This window comes from Pseudonaja textilis, chromosome 16 (genome assembly GCF_049901715.1).
Source record: "Pseudonaja textilis isolate UNSWEBS1 chromosome 16, rPseTex1.2, whole genome shotgun sequence".
Lineage (NCBI taxonomy): Eukaryota > Metazoa > Chordata > Lepidosauria > Squamata > Elapidae > Pseudonaja > Pseudonaja textilis.
In genome coordinates, this window is record NC_142005.1 from 3,157,154 (window position 1) to 3,173,168 (window position 16,015).

Here is a 16,015-nt window from a genome sequence, read left to right on the forward strand (position 1 = left end):
CAGGACAGACACAGACTTCAGAGGATAGTTAGGACTGCAGAAAAAACAACAGCTACCAACCTGCCTTCCATGGAGGACCCGCGTACTCCACGAGTCAAAAAGAGGGCCGGGAAAACATCTACAGACCCCTCACATCCCTGACACAAACCGATTCAACTCCTTCCCTCAAAACGAGGCTATAGAGCCCTGCACACCAGAACAACTAGACACAAGGGGAGTTTTTTTCCCGAACGCCATCACTCTGCTAAACAAATAATTCCCTCCACACTGTCCAACTGTTTACAAAGTCTGCACTAGTATTACTATTAATCTTATCACTGCTTATCACCCATTTCCTTCCCACTTGTGACTGCATGACTCTAATTTTGTTGCTTGTATCCTTGATTTTTACTGTTTCCTAGAATGCTTGATGGCTTATTGTACCCTATGACTATCATTAAGTACTTGATGGTTCTTGATTCCTGACAAATGTCTCTTTTCTTTTATGTACACCGAGAGCATTTGCACCAAGACAAATTCCTGGTGTGTCCAATCACACTTGGCCAATAAAAGAATTCTTATTCTAAATCATTCTTATATTTCTCGACAGGGGAAAGTAGCAATCCACAATCACGCTAGTTTTTGCATTCCCGTGTTTCCTGGATGTATATTCAACAAGCCAGGATTGACCCAAATGACCTTAGCTCCAGGGAAGGCCTCGTTTTGCTTGAGCTTAATCCGCATCTCGGTGTATCCGGAGCAGCTTCCAATCTGAAGCAGAGGGCTGGATCCGGCCTCTTCCCCGCCAGAATCGCACGGCTCGGCCTCCTGGGTGAAAAGGAAATCAAACACACCTAAAAACAACGCCGGGGACTTTCAGCACGGCAGCTGCCACCCAAACGGGCCAGACCCAGAGTTTGTCAGCTGACCCCCGAGCTGCCTCCTCCTCCTCCCCGCTGTCCTGGCTGCGTCTCTCCTATCCAAGCTCCATGAGCCGGCAGGCTGACGTTGGCCACGGGGTGGGAGGGGAGACAGAAAGACCGGGGCGTGTCACGGTTGGCTCGCTCCACGGACCCCGCTTGCAAGCAGGTGTCAGCAGTGGGAGGAGGGAGAGAAGGGATTGGGGTGCCCTCTCGGTGGAAGATGCCCCAGGAGCCTCCTTTGCGGGCTCAGCCGTGCTACAATTGTCAGAGTGTAAGGAAGGGGTAGGTGGGTGGGGGGAGAGGAAGGCCCAGCTGAGCCTTGGGAGAAGCTCCAGCCAGCCAAGGTCAACTATGGAGATGCAGAGCTGGGAACCGGGAACCTCCTTCCTAAACGATATACAAGCACCTAGTTGGAATTGGCGGATAACGGGGGGCGGGGGGGGATGGCGAAGGGTGGAGGGAGAGAGAGGGACCTGTTTGTGTTGGGGGCACAGGGAAAACCCCCAGATGCAGCCTCGCTCCTTCTGCAAGCACTTAAGCTCCCCTAAAGTCGACTCTGGGCAAAACCAAACAGGCAGGCGTCTCTTGTGTTTGGGCTAGGTGACCGAGTGGGACAGTGGGCACCCCTCCCCCACACCCCCAAGAGGGAAGGAGGATCTCCCACAAGGCCATACCTTCGTGCCCCGGGCGCTGCCCTCACCAAATTCCTCATAGTAAAGCAAGAGGCCGCTCAGCTGGAGGATCTTTTGCAGAAAGGGTGGAGGCTGGTGGATGTCGACAGCAAGCGCCTGCCCGGGGTCCCGCACCACTTCGTCGCAGTAGTCCAGCCTGTTGAGAGAAGAGGGGAACACTCAGGGCCAGGCGCCGACCATCTCAAGGCGTCCGTGGCAGAGGAGTGGTGCACAATCAGGCGGCTCGCGAGTTCGATCCTACGGAGAGGCAGCTATTTCTCTCTCCGGGCACAATGGGAATAGATCTGCTGAACAAAACTCCGTATTGGTGACAGGAAGGGCATCTGGCCAGTTACAACTTTGCTAGCTCCATTCAGTTTGCCCAAACCCCACCCTGCAAGGGATTATGGGATTGTTAAAAGATGATGATGATTAGGCCGCCTTCACCCATCACACCTACCCAAGTTCCTGGACAAACTTAAATCCTGGGTCCACACAGGACATTAAACAGGACTCACCCAAAATGACACGCCAATCAATCAATCAATCAGAATACAGTTGGAAGGGACCTTGGAGGTCTTCTAGTCTAACCCCCTGCTCAAGCAAGACACCCTATATCTGTGATGGTGCCACGTGTACCGGAAGTGGCACGCAGAGCCATTTCCCCCAGCACCCGAGAGCTGGCCTGGAAGAGCCCCGCTGCACATGTGCGCAGGCCGCTGCCGCCCGACAGCTGATAGTCAGGTATCTGACATGCACGTGGGGAGGCGCAGGGGGCACAGGAGACATGCACGCATGCCCAGAGAGGCGCAGCATGTACTGGGGGTCGTGGTTTTATGAGCAGAGATGCACAGCAGGCGGAGGAATCGCACACCCATCTGCAAATGGATCGCATGCAAGAGTGATTGCGCGCTCATGTGTATGCGTGCAGAAAGGGGAATTGCGCACGCATGCCCAGACGCGCTGCACTGCGAGGGGATAGCGCATGTACGTGCAGAGTGCTGCGAGGGGATGGCACGCGCAGGTGCAGGGGCTGTGGGGAGGGCCAGCACGCATTGCCTTCTGGCATGTGCTGGCATGTGAGCGCATGAGCACAAGCGCAATAATCAGCACGGGAGCTGAAAACGCTTTGCCACCACTGACCGATATCATTCCAGACAAAGGGCCGTCCTGCAGGGGTGGGAGTCTACCAGTTTGGAACAGTTCAGTAGAACTGGTTGTTCCAATTCTGCACAGTTCGGAGAACTGGCAAATCATGACCCTGGCTAGCCCCGCCCCTCTCTGCCCCGCCTCCCCCCCCAGTCCTTATCGTGCATACGCAACATCATGCGCGTGCCCGACATCACTGACTGCATCAGTCGCTCCTTAGGGTATTTTTCCCCCCTCCCGACGATCGGCTGTTATGATGATCGGCTGTGCCGGGATCCCGCTGGCTGTCTTACTGCTTCGCAGGTTACGGCGGCTATTCCACTGATTGTTTGTTCTACCTGGCAGGAAGCCTCTGCTTGCTTCTAGATTGGATCTTTCTTTGGCCAACGTCCCCCCAGGGCTTCCTGTTCTGTCCTCCGGGGCTCCTGGGTACCCCGCTCTGATCCCACTGCCTTTTTCAATGACCCACCCCTCCCCCTAATGGTGGCTCTACAGGTAGCCAAGGGGTGACCTTCCTCCAAGGGAGCCCCCCAGGTAGGAGGAGGCACCTGTTCCCCAGAATCCTCCCAGCCAACGTGGCTCCTAGAAGCGCCCCTTCCTTCTTACCCCACGACTTTCTCGACAGGCTTGAGAAAAAGAAAAAAGAACCAACTCTGAGGTGGCCCCCCCACCAGAGAAGAGCCCTCCCAACGTTTCACAGAAGGCGTCCATTCGGAGGAGGGGGGGGGGGGAAGCTGACCTTTGGATGTGAATTTCCAGGGCCACACCGGGCGCCTCCCGGCTTCTGGGGGTGTGTTCCACGCGTATCACCGTGTCCAAGAAAGTCACTTCGATTCTTCTCAGAACTGGGAGAGAGAGAAAAGGAGAAGACACCAAGGGGGATTTGGGCTGTAAAGCAGGGAAAATCAACTTCTCATCGCCCAGTGACCCTCTTGTGGCCTGTCGGACGCGTCTCTCTCGCTCTCCAGCAGCCGAATCAGCGGAGGGGGAGGTGGCATGGGAGTCAGGATCGGCCTCAGGGCCACCTGAGAGCTCCGAGGGGGAGAGGGAGGGAGAGAGGGGGGGAGGGGGAGAGAAAGAGACAGGGAGAGGCAGCTCTGCGCATTGGCACACGGAGGAACAGGCTCCAGCTGTTCTTCTGCCCCACTGATCTCCGACTCTGAAGGCAGCTGATAACTGTCGGACGGCCCCGGCCCCATCTCTGCCTCCGACGCAGAGCCCTCATCCGAGCCCTCCCCCGACTCCAGGACTGGCCCAGGTTCCTCCCCAACCTCCTCACTACTGTCCGAATCTGCCGCCGACTCGGCCGGCCACTGGCAGGCCACAGCGGTTTCTTCCCTGTTTCTGCCCCCTGGGCTGAGCTGCCACCAGTTTTGGATTCCTCTCCCTTCCACCCCTTTCCCAGCCCCTCCCCGCCTCTCCCACCTGCCCTCCCATCTACCTGTTTCAATGGTTTGGGCAAACATTTCCAAGCCCTCCAGGGGCTGGCTGGTGTCCGAAGGCTCCTCCGCCTGCTCCTTCAAGCACTCCTGAGCCAGCTGCATGGAGGTGGTCATGCACGAAGCCCAGCTTTGCGACTCTGAGCCAGCATGACCTGCAAGCGGGGGGGAGGGGGGGGAGAGGAGGAGATATGGAGAGGTCAGAAACGCAGGTAAGGAAGCGGGATGCTCCCTTTCATCAGACGCTCCCTTAAACCCCAAGCCAGCTGTGTGCGGCGGTGGCGGCAGCCAAAACAGCAAATACAACCCTGGGTTGCATAAACCGAGGCACAGAATCCAAATCACGTGAAGTTTTAGTACCGCTTTATAAAGCCTTAGTAAGGCCACACCTGGAATCCTACGTCCAGTTTTGGTCCCCACATTACAAAAACGGATGTTGAGACTTTGGAAAAAGTACAGAGGAGAGCAACTAAAATGATGAAAGGCCCGGAGACTGAAACGTAGGAAGAACGGCTGCAGGATTTGGGTCTGGTCAGTCTAGAGGAAAGAAGGACTAGATAGCAGTTTTCGAGTATTTGAGGGGCTGCCCCAAAGACGGGGGGAGTGGGGTCAAATTGTTCTCCAAAGCATCAGAAGGCAGCAAGGAGAAGCAACGGATGGAAACTAACCCAAGAGAGAAGCAAGGAGAAACTTCCGAAGAGTGAGGAGCCAGTGGAACAGCTGTGGGGGCTCCACCGTTGGAGGTTTTTAAGAAGTGACTGGACAGCCACCTACCTGAAATGGCAGAGGGTCCCCTGTTTGAGCAGGAGGTTGGACTAGATGACCTACAAGGTCCCTTCCAACTCTGTTATTCCTATACTATGCTATAACCAGTGGAACAGCTGGCCTCCCAAGCATTGTGGGTGCTTCACCACTGGAGGCTTTTAAGAGAAGTCTGAAGAGTAACTTGTCTGAAATGGTACAGGGTCCCTGCTTTAGGAGGAGGTCTTCTCGCCCAGGGATCGCCAACCAGTAGGCTTCAAGAAAACGTTGGTGGTCCGCAGAGAAATGTCCCCCCACCAAAGAAATTAATCCAGGCTGCGCGGGAACACAAGGCTTGTGTCGCTTGCATTGCGAACAACACGAGGTAGTGAGGGGAGGGGGGAAGGGCAGAGGGGGGGAACCTGCCCCACTCACCCCACGCGCCTGGCCTGGCCACCGGGCTGCTTCTTTCCGCTTCTTTCTTCTTTTGCTTTTGCCTGCATGCAAGGAAATCAGCAAAGGTCTTTCTTTCTCTCCCCCAAACTCCGCCAAAAATGAGTCCTTGGGACCCTGCAAGGCCTCTCCTGCTCCAAGAGGCTGCGCCGGCGTGAGAAATCTCACAAAGACTCATTTCTAGGGGAGTTTGGGGGAGAGAAAAAAAAAAGTCTTCTGCTGCTTCTGCTGCTTTCCTTGCATGAAGCCAAAAGTCTCTCTCTTTCCCTGAGAACTGAACAAGAGACGGTAAAGAACGATTGATCGGTAGGAAAACAGGGTGGGGGATTTTCCTGCAGACTTTTTGGGGGATTTTCCCAGGGTCTCTGGTCCGTGGGATTTAAAATGATGAGTTTGGTGGTCCCTGAGGTCCAAAAGGTTGGCGACCCCTGGACCAGACCTCCAAGGTCCCTTCCAACTCTAGCCAGCAGGCCCCAATTATTACCCCTCCCCACTCTGGCTCCCACCTTGGCGATATTTGGGCCGACAGGTGACCTGCAGCCCACTGACTTCCACAGTGCAGTTCTCGGTGACTAAGGCAGACCAGGGGATGGTGACGGCAATGCTGTCGATGAAGCCATCCAGGATCTCCAACGGGGCGCCCACGGACTCCAGGAACTCATTCACGGACTGCAGAAGGGAAGACAACAAGGCAACGTCAAGTAGAGCGCCAGCCCAAAGCAAAACTTGCCTAAGCAAACATATTCTGCATTAACCATTGCTGCTCACGGTCACCCACACCTAATTCACCTCCTGCAATGACCCAAAGGGGCGTCGCACAAAAGCAACAAAGTCACAAAAATAGGTAAAGTCCCTTTAATACCTCCAACTTGGACCCCGATGTCCAGTTATCCTCGGCTGAAGACCAAACTCTTCTAAAAACAGTCTACAAAGGGAAGAAATGCAGTCCGAACCCAAAGTACAGATAAATTAGAAATAAAAAAACCAACACAAACCACACTGAAGTAATTAACACGGCAGGCTAGGATGATAAATTGCAGACTTTCACAAGATAACACAGCAACCACAGTTGGGAGGACGCCAAAACCCCGATAAGCCTTGACAAAGATAATGCACGCTTTGCTTCCAGCCAGGTGCTGTGTGCAAACACCCTTCTTATATCCTGTTCTCCCAGCTGCAGCCCATGAAGGGGATCAGGGCCCTTTCCTCTCCCGTAAGCCACGTTGCTCCCTTCTCCGTTCCTCTCTGCGTGCCCTAGGATGAAGAGGGGGTGGCCCTGGGTCTTCCTCTGAAGCCGGGCTGTGCCCTTCCCCCATTTCTTCCACAGCCACCGGAGCCCCACTCCCACTCCCTGTCAGCTCCTCAATCTCCCCCTCAGAATCAGGCTCCAACAAGGGCATGACACCTCCCGTCTTGACTACTGCCATGCACTCTATGTGGGGCTGCCCTTGAAGAGTATCCGAAAGCTCTGGTCGGTTCAAAATGGTTTTTCTGGTTTTTTCCTTGAAGACATCTCGCTTCTAATCCAAGAAGCTTCTTCAGTTCTGGTCGAAGCGAAATGTCTTCTAGGAAAAACAAAAAAGGCCAAGTTGCCTCTTGAAAAAGCACCTCTGAGACAACCGTGAGCTGGATTGACTGGGAATCTCCATAGATAAAAGTGAACAGAGTACTAATTCCACTGAGTCTACGTGTCTAAGCAGGAGGCTGGACTGGAAGACCTCCAAGGTCCCTTCCGACTCTGTTATTCTACATATTCCGCAGAAGAAAATTGACTAGATTATTTTTAAATCTAATAATTAAATAGGCAGCAGCCCATAAATACTTTTACATTTATTGTTTGAATTTTGATCACGCGACCAAGGGGATACGGCAGTGGTTGTAAGTATGAAACACAGCCATAAGTTGTTTTTTTTAGGGCAGTTGCAATTTTGAACAGTTATTAAACGAGCGGTTGTAAGTCAAAGACGACCTGTACTATAACCAGGTTAAGCTTATTGTGACATAGCAATATGTCAGGTGCAGAGAAAACAATGGTCTTCGAAGTTCAAAAGCAAAATTTACAACTGAATCTGCTGTGTCGTGGAAACTTACGGAGTAAAAAATCAAGCCTGCCAAAGAATCTACAACGGGGAGGAAGGAAATAGGAGCATAAGGGGAGGATGTGAGAGAGACACGTAGGCAAAAATGAGCCTTCAGAGTGATGCGGAATGGAAGAATACAAGCTGCAAAAACTGCTGGAAGAGGAAAGTAGCTGAACCGAATAAGAGGAAAGCTACTGCACAAATGATTTAGCAATAGCAACAACACTTAGATTTATATACCACTTCACAGGGCTTCACAGCCCTCTCTAAGGCGTTTACAGAGTCAACCATCTGGGTCCTCATTTTACCCACCTCGGAAGGACGGAAGGCTGAGTCAACCTTGAGCCAGTCAGGATCAAACTCCTGTCTGTGGGCAGAGTTAGTCCCAATGCCGCATTTTAACCACAGGAAGGAAGGAAGGAAGGAAGGAAGGAAGGAAGGAAGGAAGGAAGGAAGGAAGGAAGGAAGGAAGGAAGGAAGGAAGGAAGGAAGGAAAATAGACCCTAAAGTGGGTGTGTGGGGTCTCTAACAATTCTTTGAGCTCTGAGCTTCCGATAATCTTCTCCGCTGTCCTCACCACTCTCTGTAGGGGCTTTCCATCCATCCATCCGTCCATTTGGGTTGGATCTTTGGAGAGAACCAAGCTTTGATAAGCTTCCCTTCCACTTATCGCAATAAACGAAGCAAAAGGCCTTCCAGGCTGATTATTAGCCAGGCGACCTCGCCTCGGGTGATTTGCCATCCAGCTGACTTTCATGCCTGAGGTGGGACTAGAACTCACTGTCACCTGGTGATTAGCCCAAGAAATCAGAAAGCCACCTTGGCTGGGTATGGACCAGGCAAGCTCGCCTCTGGTCAACAAAGGAAAATAGCACATCACACCGGGCAGCTACAAATACAAATCAAGCCAAGGAGCAAAGATCCAAATGCGCATTCCCGGTTCATTGGGAAAGCGGCTGTTCCTCGCACAGCCGGAAAGACCCTCGGCTGGGCCTGAGGGCAGCGAGATCCACGTCTCCTGTTTTTGCAAAGCTGGGTGGCCAGACAACAGCCATGAGGCGGAGAGCACATGAGTCAACTCCGCAAAAACAAACAGCCCACATTCCTCTCCCGACACTTGACACTTCCTGGAGCCCTTGCTCCATCTGATGCCGCCGATCTGCTCTTGCTCAAGGCGGCCTGCCGGAGCCTCAGGCTTCCCCGTTCATCGCCTAGATTTCAATTTCCCTCTTCTTCCTTTGCAGGTGACTCAAGGCGGCGAACCTATCGGATGATCTGTTCGTATCACATCGTCTTGTTTTCTCCACAACCACCACTCTCTGAGGTGGGTTGGGCTGAGGGGCCGGGGGCGACTGGCCCCAAATCACTCAGGTGCATTTCATGCCTAAGGCAGGACTAGAACTCACTGTCACCTGGTGACTGGCCCAAAGTCAGACCCATCTGATTTTCATGCCTGAGGTGGGAACTAGAATTCACTGCCTTCTAGTTTCTAGGCCAGCCCCTTCATCAGTAACACCAAACTGGTTCTCGGTTTTATCGATTTGATCTTGCAGCACATCCAGGAACCCTCTCGGCTCCTGGGAGAGACACCTGTTGGCTTCACACGTGACCCATACCTGTAACGTATTCTGGTTTTGATTTCATGTACATATCAAGTAAACCTGGCCATGAATCCAGTACCCAATCCAGAATGCAACCAGCGGAAAGGAGGTTGGGCTACAGTCTGGCGCTTGCCTAGAACAGGGGTCTCCAACCGTGGCCACGTTAAGACTTGTGGACTTCAAAGCTGGCTGAGGAACTCTGGGCGTTGAAGTCCACAACTCTTCAAGTGGCCACGGTTGGAGACTCCTGGCCTAGAAGACCCTCAAAGACACATCAAAAAGACACCAGAATAGAGCACAGCTGGTCCTCCATTTACCACCTTTGGTTTAGTGCCTGTTCAAGTTACAACAGCACGGAGGCCCTGTCCTCACATGTACAACCATGGCAGCATCCTCGTGATCACATGATAAAATTCGGGAAGCTTAGCATGTAATTATTACTATCACTTGTTCAGTGTATTTGCTGCCTATCTGACCTTTTATGATTCACGATGGTTGCAGCATCCCAGGGGGATCATGTGGTCTCCATTTGTGACCACCTCAGCCGGCTTCCGACCAGCAAATCAAGGCTAGATATGCTTAACGACCACCTCATTCACTTAACCACAGCAACAAAAGTTGTGTTCACTTAATGACCACCTTGCTTAGCAAGGAAGCTCCAGTCTCAGTTGCGGTCATAAGATAAAACACTCAACTTACAACACACACGGAAGGCAGTCACCTGTCTGTATAGGGTCAGACCCACCTGTATAGGGTCCCTGCTCAGGAGGTTATACTACAGACATCTTCGAGGTCCCCTTCAACTCTGTTATTCTATGTTCTAAATATGTACAAACTTCCATATCTATACAAATATATTTATATATTTTATAGCTTTTTGTGTATACATTTTATTTACAGGTTTGTAAGCTGCATATAGGGAGAGATAGATAGATAGAGATGGATGGATGGATGGATATGGATAGATAGATAAATAGATACACACACACAGTGCTATAAAATGTTGTCCTATATTTATTGGTATCCTGCCTTTATTATTTTTACAAATAATTCAAGGCAGCAAGCATATCCAATGCACCTTCCTCATCCTAGTTTCCTCACAACCTTTGAGGTTAGCTGGGATGAGAAAGAAGGACTTGCTCAAAGTCACCCAGCTGACTTTCATGGCTAAGGCAGGACTAGAATTCACGATCTCCCGCTTTCTGGTATATGGTAGACAGCATACAGTATGTGTTTATACGTACAAATGTATATACCGAAACACACAATTATAAATCATATAGAATAATACGTGTATATTAATAGATTTTTGATAGATAGGTAGATATAGAGAGACGATGGATGGATAGATGGGGGGTTATAGAGGGAGGGGATAAAGAGACATAGATGGATAGATGTAGAGAGACATAGATCTGTGTTTATACACATACAGGCCCCCCCCTCAAAAATCTACAAATGTGTGTATATCTCTAGTGACATACGCACATGTACAAAACATGCAGATTGCTAGACACACCTTAAGCCCCAGAGTTGTTGTCTACAGGCGTGTGATTGTGTGTGTGTGTACACACACATATTTACATACACATATACTATGGTAGTTTCTCAGCTGTCACCAATGCCAGCCCGGTGGACTTCAACTCCCAGAATCCCCCAGCCACCACAGCTGGATCTGAAATTCTGGGAGTTGTAGTCCATTCACCTGAAAAAACGGCTTAAGGTTGAGACACCTGGCTTATGTTGCCCGTCTATTGGGAGGGAGAAGCCCATCCTAATCCCCTCTGGGTTGAGTTGGGACTACACTACCCATCATCCCAGCCTCTTTGGCAGCTGCCTCTCTCGGGAGGGGATTATAGGGTTTGTAATCCCAAGGACACTCTGGGGGGAGGGGGAGGGCCCAGCAGGCCTTCCAGGAGAGGGAGGGGGAAAAAAAAAGGAAGCTGCACCGGTGGGTTTTCTGCCTGCCCAGGAAGCCAGCGAGGCCCCTCTCGCCTCCTTTCCCTTCCCCTCGCTCCACCGCGGCGGAGAGGCCTCACCCAGACGTCGAGGTGGAGGCGGGTAAGGCGCCCGGCGCCCGCATAGAGGTCGAGGCTAAGCTGTTCGAGGCCGAGCCGCTCCTCCAGGAAGTGGCCCAGGTAATGCTGCAGCAGGTAGCGGCAGGCCCGCTTCTTGATGGAGCTCGACCACGGGAAGAACCAGCTGGACATGATGAGAGAGAGGCGGTGCGGGCTATCGTCGTCTTCGGAGGTGGCCGCCGCTGCCGCCGCCACCCGTGGCACCTTGCCCGGCCACTCCAATCACGCGATTCCCCGGCTCCGTGTTCGGCTTCTTTTACTCTCCAGGCCCGACTCGCTGGCCGACGGGCTCGCTCATTGGCCGCGCCTCCCCTTTCCCCTCCTTTGATTGGTCGCTCGGCAGGCCTCGCGGGTGACGTTGAAAGGGGGCGGGGACCTGAGATGAAAACACGCCACCCGGGGCGGGGCGTCAAGCAAGCTCCCTTATTCTCCCCTAGAGAGAAAATATCAAGAGCCACCCAACTCCTGTAGGAGAACGTGCTTCCGGGCTCGCTAAGGAAGTCTTGAATTTTTTTGTTTCTAAAGAGGAATGCTAGAAGAAACGGAGGCGCCATTTGGAAATTTTGACTTTCGTCTTTAAGAGGTTCGAGCGTCCCTCCTTAAATACCCAAATAACCCTTCTAAGATTGAAAACATAAAGGCTTCCAGACCCGGGCTGCCAAATGGCAGGATGAATAGAATAGCATTCTTTATTGGCCAAGTGTGATTGGACGCACAAGTCTTCAGTGCAGAAGCTCTCAGTGTACATAAAAAATACTTTCATCAAGAATCATAAGATACAACACTTAGTGATAGTGCTAGGATATAAATAAGCAATCAAACTCATACTAGGAATCTAAATAAAACAAAATAATAGAATAGATTGTGGAAGGAATGGAATGGAATAGGATAGGATAGGATAAGGATAGGATAGGATAGAATCTATTTCTACTATCTTCTATCTAATCTATTCTATCTTCTATCTACTCTATCTATCCATCCATCCATCCATCCATCCATCTATCATCTATCTATAAAAGCGAAATACCACTCAGGCATCATCACAAAATCTCCAGAACCATAAAGCCTACAATCTTGAAATTTAGCACGTAGGTTCCTCTTGACTTCTAGGTGCTCACTAAGAAAGGATTTTTCCAAATGCCCATCAGAGCATTTACTATTTCCTATAATGTTATTATTATTAAAACGCTAAGGAGTTCTACTCCCCCTCCCCATCTGAAAAGAAATCTGCCCCAAATGCAAAACACAAGCAAAGAAGAGGAGTTTCAGTTTGAGTTTCACAGCACTAAGCAGCTTTAGCACAGTTGAGTAGTCAAGACCTTGTTGATGATCCAAGTTCTGTCAAGGACCTTGGAGTTCTCATCTCTAATGATCTAAGTGCCAGAGCCCACTGTAACTACATAGCCAAAAAGGCATTAAGAGTTGTTAATCTAATCTTCTGTAGCTTCTTCTCTGGTAATATCACACTACTAACTAGAGCATACAAAACATTTGCTAGACCAATACTCGAATACAGCTCATCAGTCTGGAAACCACATTATGTATCTGATATTAACACAGCTGAGAAAGTCCAGAAATATTTCACAAGAAGAGTTCTCCACTCCTCTACTTGTTGCAGAATACCTTATGCCACCAGACTTGAAACTCTAGATCTAGAAAACCTAGAACTAACTCTAGATCTAGAAAATCTAGAACTACGCCGCCTTCGGTCCGATCTAAGTATAGTATATAAAATCATACCTTGCAATGTCCTACCTGTCAGTGAATACTTCAGCTTCAACCATTACAATACAAGAGCAAACAATAGATACAAACTCAAGGTTAATCGCACCAAATTTTATTGCAGGAAATACGACTTCAGCAACAGAGTGGTCAATGTCTGGAATATTCTACCTGACTCTGTGGTTTCTTCCCCAAACCCCAAAATCTTCAACATTAGACTGTCTACGATTGACCTCACCCCTTTCCTAAGAGGTCTGTAGGAGGCATGCATAAGCGCACCAACCGTGCCCACTGTCCCTGTCCTATTGTTTCTTTTATTTTTCTTATATGTATCCATGTATTCATAAGTATGTTTTTACTTATACCTGTTCATCTTGTAAGCAGTTGACCAACCAAATAAAATAAAAATAAAATAAAACTTGCTTCCTAAGGCAATTCCATGAAACAGGAAAGAAAGATCCTGCAGGAATCTGCCCCTGCAATACAATAATCGGCCACAGGAGGCAGTGTAACACAGCTGCTGACTTCATGCCATACTGTGTGTAGCTAGCTCACCATTTCTCAACCTTGCCTAGCTTAAGAGGGGCGAACTTCAACTCCCAGAATTCCCCAGCCAGATGTGCTGGCTGAAGAATTCTGGGAGTTGGCCCATACATGCCAGCTGGGAGCTGAAATCTGCTCATTTTAAAGTGGCCAAGGTTGAGAAATACTGCTGTAGATTCTTCAGTCCAGTAGTGGGACTCACATTTTTTTTACTACCAGTTCTGTGGGCGTGGCTTGGTGGGCGTGGTGTGGCTTGGTGGGCGTGGCAAGGGAAGGTTACTGCAAAATCTCATTCCTTCCCCATCCTACTTTCCAGCTCCTCTCTCCTGTGCAGGGCAACAAAAGAACCTGCTTTCCAGCTCCGCTCTCCTGTGCAGGGCAACCAAAGAAGACCCAGCCAATCATCTGGGACTCGGGAGGTGGAGAAGAGATGGGGGCGGGCCCAGTTAGAGGTGGTATTTGCCGGTCCTCCGAACTACTCAAAATTTCCGCTACCAGTTCTGCAGAACCGGTTAGAACCGGTTGAATACCCACCTCTATTCTTCACTCCTATTCCAGCTTTCCCTGTGCATGGATGGATGGAAGTTGTAATACAAAAGATCTGGAGGAGGACAGCTTGAAGAAGGCTTCTTAGCTGTAGCCTACTCCAGAGTATTCTGTGGGCTACCAGTACGTTTCTAGGAAAATAGCTGTTCATGTAGTCCTCCACAACCACCACAATTGGATCTAGAATTTCAGTTACTAAGCAAGGCAGTTGTTAAGTGAATTAACGTGAATCAGGCGGTCATTAAGCAAATCCATCAGCTTTGCTTATTGGAAGCCAGCTGGGAAGGTTTCAAATGGTTCCATGCATGGCTGGTTGCGAAGCACCCAAATTTTATCCTGTGGCTGGGGGTGGGTGGGGGGGGAGAGGGTTATTTTGAGGACTGGTCATAAGTTAGTTTTCTCGGTGCAGTTGTAATGGTCGCTAAATAGCTGTAAGTCGAGGATTATCTTACCGTAAGAAATAGCTTTGTTGTTGTATTTACCAGAAAGGAAATCAGAATGTTCTTTTTTGTACTTCCTTTCTTTCTGCCCTTTGGATTTTTTTTCTTTCTCTCTTTGTTCTTTCTCTTGCTCCTGCTTTTGCCTTTATTGCTTTGTAGATCAAAGAATCCTAGGGTTGGAAGGAACCCTGGAGGTCTTCTAGTCCAACCTCTTAACCAAGGTAAGAGACCGTGTATCTCGAACAAATGATTGTCCAGTCTCTATTCTATAACAATATAACAATTCTATTTCATTCTTTTATGTCCAGTCACACTTGGCCAATCAAGAATTCTGTTCTGTTCTGTTCTGTTCTGTTCTGTTCTGTTCTGTTCTATTCTATTCCTTGCAATATTTATTCTGTTCTATTCCATCCCATCCCATCCCATCCCATCCCATCCCATCCCATCCTATTTATTTACATTCCATTCCATTCTCTATCCTATCTTATCCTATCCTATAGTATACTATACATTATAGACTATACTATACACTATACTATGCTATGCTAATACTATACTATTCCATCCCATCCCATCCTATTCTATTTACATTCCATTCCATTCTCTATCCTATCCTATCCTATCCTACACATTATACACTATGCTATACAGAACAATTCCATTCCATTCCATACTATTCTAATCTTCCATTCATTAGCAAATGTTTTTTTCATCCTAGTTTACCTGTATGGATTACCTGTATTTGTTTTTACAAGCTAGGATAAAAAGGAGCAATCTGCACCGGGAGGACTTGCTGGTCCACCGTGTCAATCAACTGCTCTGGACAAGTAATCGGATAACGTCTTCTCCCTCAAGCGAATGGACTCCCCACCCAAGTTATCTGCCCTTACACAGGGCGGAGCATTTCTCCACGCCATTTGAGATCACCTTGAATCTCCTTTTGATTCAGTCAGAGTCAAAACGTTTGGTCTTGTGATGATGGCACCAAGTTAAAAAAAACCAGGAGATTCTGAGTTCTAGTCCCATCTCAGACATGAAAGTTAGCTGGATGACTTTGGGCCAATCACCAGGAGATTCTGAGTTCTGCTCCCGCCTTAGGCATGAAAGCCAATTGGGTGACTTTAGGCCAATCAACCAGGAGATGGTGAGTTCTAGTCCCAGTTTCTCTCTCTTAGCCCTGCCCGCCCTGCAGGGTTGTTGTTGCAAGGGGAAATAAGAGAAGGAAGGCATATTATTAAGCATCTTCACGACCTGGAATTATATATAAAAACAATAAAAGTGTTATAAAAATAAAAAAAATAGCCCAGAACTCAGTAATTCCCCTTTTCAAAGTGAGGGACCGCTTTCTCCAAAATTCCAGATACTCATTTAGTAGAAAAAACCACAAACCTCTGTTTATTGATTGACATTCAACTAGAAAAGGCACCAATAAATACACTGAAAATGAGCTGGGCGGGGGGGGTCCCTATGTATTTGGGGGAGGGGGTCTCTGCCACACTACATGAGTAGAGACCTTCCATATCTTCAACCACATCATCTCACAGCTCGTAAGAAATCTTCTATCATTCGCCCCGATTTTCATCTTTGCACAATGCTGGGTTTTTCCTGTTCCAGCCTCTCTGATGTTCCTTGAGGTCTACATCTCCCAACCT

At 49.4% G+C, this 16,015-nt stretch overlaps 1 protein-coding gene across 1 annotated transcript in view; it reads right to left on the reverse strand.

Moving 5' to 3' along the window:
* Positions 1-11,449, reverse strand: part of ATG2A (autophagy related 2A) — a 61,370-nt gene extending 49,921 nt beyond the window's left edge. The window contains exons 1-6 of the mRNA XM_087913823.1: positions 11,074-11,449; positions 5,862-6,024; positions 4,164-4,316; positions 3,462-3,567; positions 1,577-1,730; positions 679-807 (exon numbers count right to left, since the gene is read on the reverse strand). Coding sequence (XP_087769949.1) covers positions 679-807; positions 1,577-1,730; positions 3,462-3,567; positions 4,164-4,316; positions 5,862-6,024; positions 11,074-11,244 — 876 coding nt within the window. The 5' untranslated portion in view covers positions 11,245-11,449. The remainder of the gene's footprint in view (positions 1-678; positions 808-1,576; positions 1,731-3,461; positions 3,568-4,163; positions 4,317-5,861; positions 6,025-11,073) is intronic.
* Positions 11,450-16,015: the final 4,566 nt, after the last annotated feature.